We start from the raw sequence: 3,278 nt of genomic DNA, 5'->3' as shown, positions 1-3,278 counted from the left end.
TCAAAGCTCATTTTTCCCCCTTGATACCATTATAACTAAACCAAACCAAACCAAACCAAACCAAACCAAACCAAACCAAACCAAAACAACCCCCCCAAAAACAAAAACCAAAAAAACCTTAAACTTTCTTTTGACTTATGAAATAAATACTCCATGGTGGCAGTGGCAGTGGTGGCGGTGGCTGTGGTGGCGGTGGCAGTGGTGGCGGTGGGGGCAGTGAGAATGAAGCTGAAAGATGTGGTGTGGAGGTGAGGAGACTTTTAAACATCACAGCAGGTCTTAGGTAAGAAAATTTACAAATACAGGAAACAGCATTAACTAGAGTGCCTTAGGTAATGAGTATTTATTAAAAGCCGGTGCACCAGGCACAGTTACCCAGGATGCGACAAATACACACAACATAACCAATCCGCTCATTAGCTTATCTGATTAAACAAAATACATTTCATAGAAATGATTATAAAATGCATTGCAGATAGAATGTTTTATACTTACAGATCTTATGGCACCCTAAATAATTATTAATAAAAACCAGTCAACCCATACTGTAAGTAACATTAGCAGACCACGCTTATTGCTTTATTGTAGGAAAAAGACCTCCATTTACCATGCTGAAATAGGTTTTAGAGTCCAACACAGACATCCTGCTTCAAAGCTGCTTCTGCAGTCCGCTTACAATCCTAGAAATGGGGCTTTCCATCCCATATTAAATTACTATAACAACTTTTGGCTGAAAGATTAGTTTTGGTTTCAGAGTGAATCTGATTTAGTAGGTCACACCTCAAAGACGGGAGATTGGGGAGAATCACTTCGATTAAGTACTAGTCACGGGAACAAGACAGCACAGCACAGATGGGACATTTCATTCACTTTACCGGACATGCTGAGAAACTGAATTGGAAAATTAAAAGGCATAGATGAAAGAAATCAGAATATAAGAGTAGAAGGGGGCAAAAAACCCAACCCAAACCACAAAAATGCAGCTGTTTGAAGCAAGTCTGCTCACTAGGAGATACTCGCCACCTTGTTGGAGGCTTGTGGCTAATTCTTTAGAGGACCATTTTGAGTTTGTTGGTATACAGTGGTACCCCTTAGGTCTGAAGGCTGATTGGGATGGGTGAAGGCACGAAAGAGAAGGCTGAGAAAGGGCAGGAAAGCATGGAGTGCTGTGTTTACCATAACCCAATCGCTACAGGTGTCTTCCAGGACCTTGCTCACCTCCAGAGATGTTATCTTCAGGCAGCAGCAGAGACAGGGTCAGCTTTTATTGCACAAAAGCAAACTCATCCCCCCCTTCCCTCCTGCTTCTTGAGCTGGAGACCTCCAAGAGCAAACACATCTGGATTCTCAGCATCTTGCACCTCTGGCCAGCAGGGGGCGCACGACAGGTTCAGGAGAAGCACCTTCTTCAAGGGAGAATGTGAGGTATTATGTTGGCCCCAGCAGCTGGTCACTCAGTCACCATTCTCAAGCAGCTTTTGTAAGTTGTTTTGTATCTTGAAACAATGAAAAGAGATGATGTTGTTATAAATAATATAACTTAAGAGTGCATTTGCTATGGCCTGGAAATACTGGACATTATTCTATCTAGAATAAAAAGCTATGCAGACGTTAAATTTAAATAAAGCCCTGCCCTGTGGCTTTAAGAAGCAGATGTGTCATAATGTTTAGCAATTGTATTACACATTCCTATGCATAATATCCACAGAAAACTGATTTCCAGAGAGACCTGAAGACTTACTGTCCCTAGTTGGACAGTAAAATGTTCCCATGAAACACGAAATAAGTGAGCTTTATCCAATATATACAAAGAACTCAAGAAGGTAGACTTCAGAGAACCAAATTAAAAAATGGGGTACAGAGCTAAACAAAGAATTCTCAACTGACGAATACTGAATGGCTGAGAAGCACCTAGAGAAATGTTCAATATCCTTAGTCATCAGGGAAATGCAAATCAAGACAACCCTGAGATTCTGCCTCACATCAGTCAGAATGGCTAGGATAAAAAACTCAGGTGACAGCAGATGCTGGCGAGGTTGTGGAGAAAGAGGAACACTCCTTCATTGCTGGTGGGATTACAAGCTGGTACAACCACTCTGGAAATCAGTTTGACAGTTCCTCTAGAAATTGGACATAGTACTACCAGAGGACCCAGCTATACCACTCCTGGGCATATACCCAGAAGATGCTCCAACATGTAATAAAGACACATGCTCCACTATGTTCATAGCAGCCTTATTTATAATAGCCAGAAACTGGAAACAACCCAGATGTCCCACAACAGAGGAATGGATACAGAAAATGTGGTATATCTACATAATGGAGTACTACTCAGCTATAAAAAACAATGAATTTATGAAATTCTTAGGGAAATGGGTGGATCTGGAGAATATCATCCTGAGTGAGGTAATCCAGTTACAAAAGAACACACATGATATGCACTCGCTGATAAGTGAGTCCTTTCTCTAGCTCCTTCATTGGGGACCCTGTGCTCAGTCCAATGGATGGCTGTGAGCCTCTACTTCTGTATTAGTCAGGTACTGTCAGAAGACAGTTATATCAGGAGACAGCTATATCAAGCTCCTGTCAGCTAGCACTTGCTGGATCCACAATAGTGTCTGGATTTGATGATTGAATATGGGAAGGATTCCCAGGTGGAGCAGTCTCTGGATTGTCCTTCCTTCAGTCTCTGCAACTCCTTCCATGGGTATTTTGTTCCCCCTTTTAAGAAGGAATGAACTATCCACATTTTAGTCTTCCTTCTTTTTGAGTCTCTTGTGGTTTGTGGACTGTACTTTGTGTATTCCGATCTTCTGGGCTAATATCCACATGGTACACTTACACACATGCAGGCAAAATACTCATACACACAAAAGAAGTCCTTAAGAAAGAATGGAAGGAAGGAAAGAAGGAAGGTAGGGAGAGAGGGAGGGAGGAGTCTGAGTAAGCCAGTAAGCAACAGTCTTTCTTTCGTGGTCTCTGCCTCAGTTCCTGCCATGGCTTCCCTGGAGGACTGGTAATACCTTGTAAGCTATAACAAGTGCATTCCAGCCAGTCGCTTCCAGCCAGTGTTCCTTCCCAGAAGCAGAGAATGAAACGAGGGCCCTGACCCAGCATCATTTCACCTGTGACTACCACACAGGCCATGTAGTAATTCTCAACTCTAGGTTAGAGGTTGAGGGTTCAGTCCTGGCTGCCGACCCTGACTGCCTGATTCTGATCCCTGGAACCCACCACGATGACTCCCACAAATTGTCCTCTGACTCCCTTACGTACAC

The 3,278-nt window shown here is 42.8% G+C and overlaps 1 protein-coding gene across 2 annotated transcripts in view; it reads right to left on the bottom strand.

Annotated features, from left to right (window-relative positions):
• Positions 1-324: 324 nt before the first annotated feature.
• Positions 325-3,278, bottom strand: part of Gramd2b (GRAM domain containing 2B) — a 70,205-nt gene continuing 67,251 nt past the window's right edge. For both annotated transcript variants that reach the window (XM_031365714.1, XM_031365715.1), the window contains exon 14: positions 325-1,496. In XM_031365714.1, the coding sequence (XP_031221574.1) occupies positions 1,455-1,496 (42 nt within the window). In that variant the 3' untranslated portion in view covers positions 325-1,454. The remainder of the gene's footprint in view (positions 1,497-3,278) is intronic.

The sequence above is a fragment of the Mastomys coucha genome, unplaced genomic scaffold (assembly GCF_008632895.1).
Source record: "Mastomys coucha isolate ucsf_1 unplaced genomic scaffold, UCSF_Mcou_1 pScaffold13, whole genome shotgun sequence".
Taxonomy (NCBI): domain Eukaryota; kingdom Metazoa; phylum Chordata; class Mammalia; order Rodentia; family Muridae; genus Mastomys; species Mastomys coucha.
The sequence above is the reverse complement of the archived record's forward strand: the minus strand, read 5'-3'. Positions and strand labels throughout refer to the sequence as shown.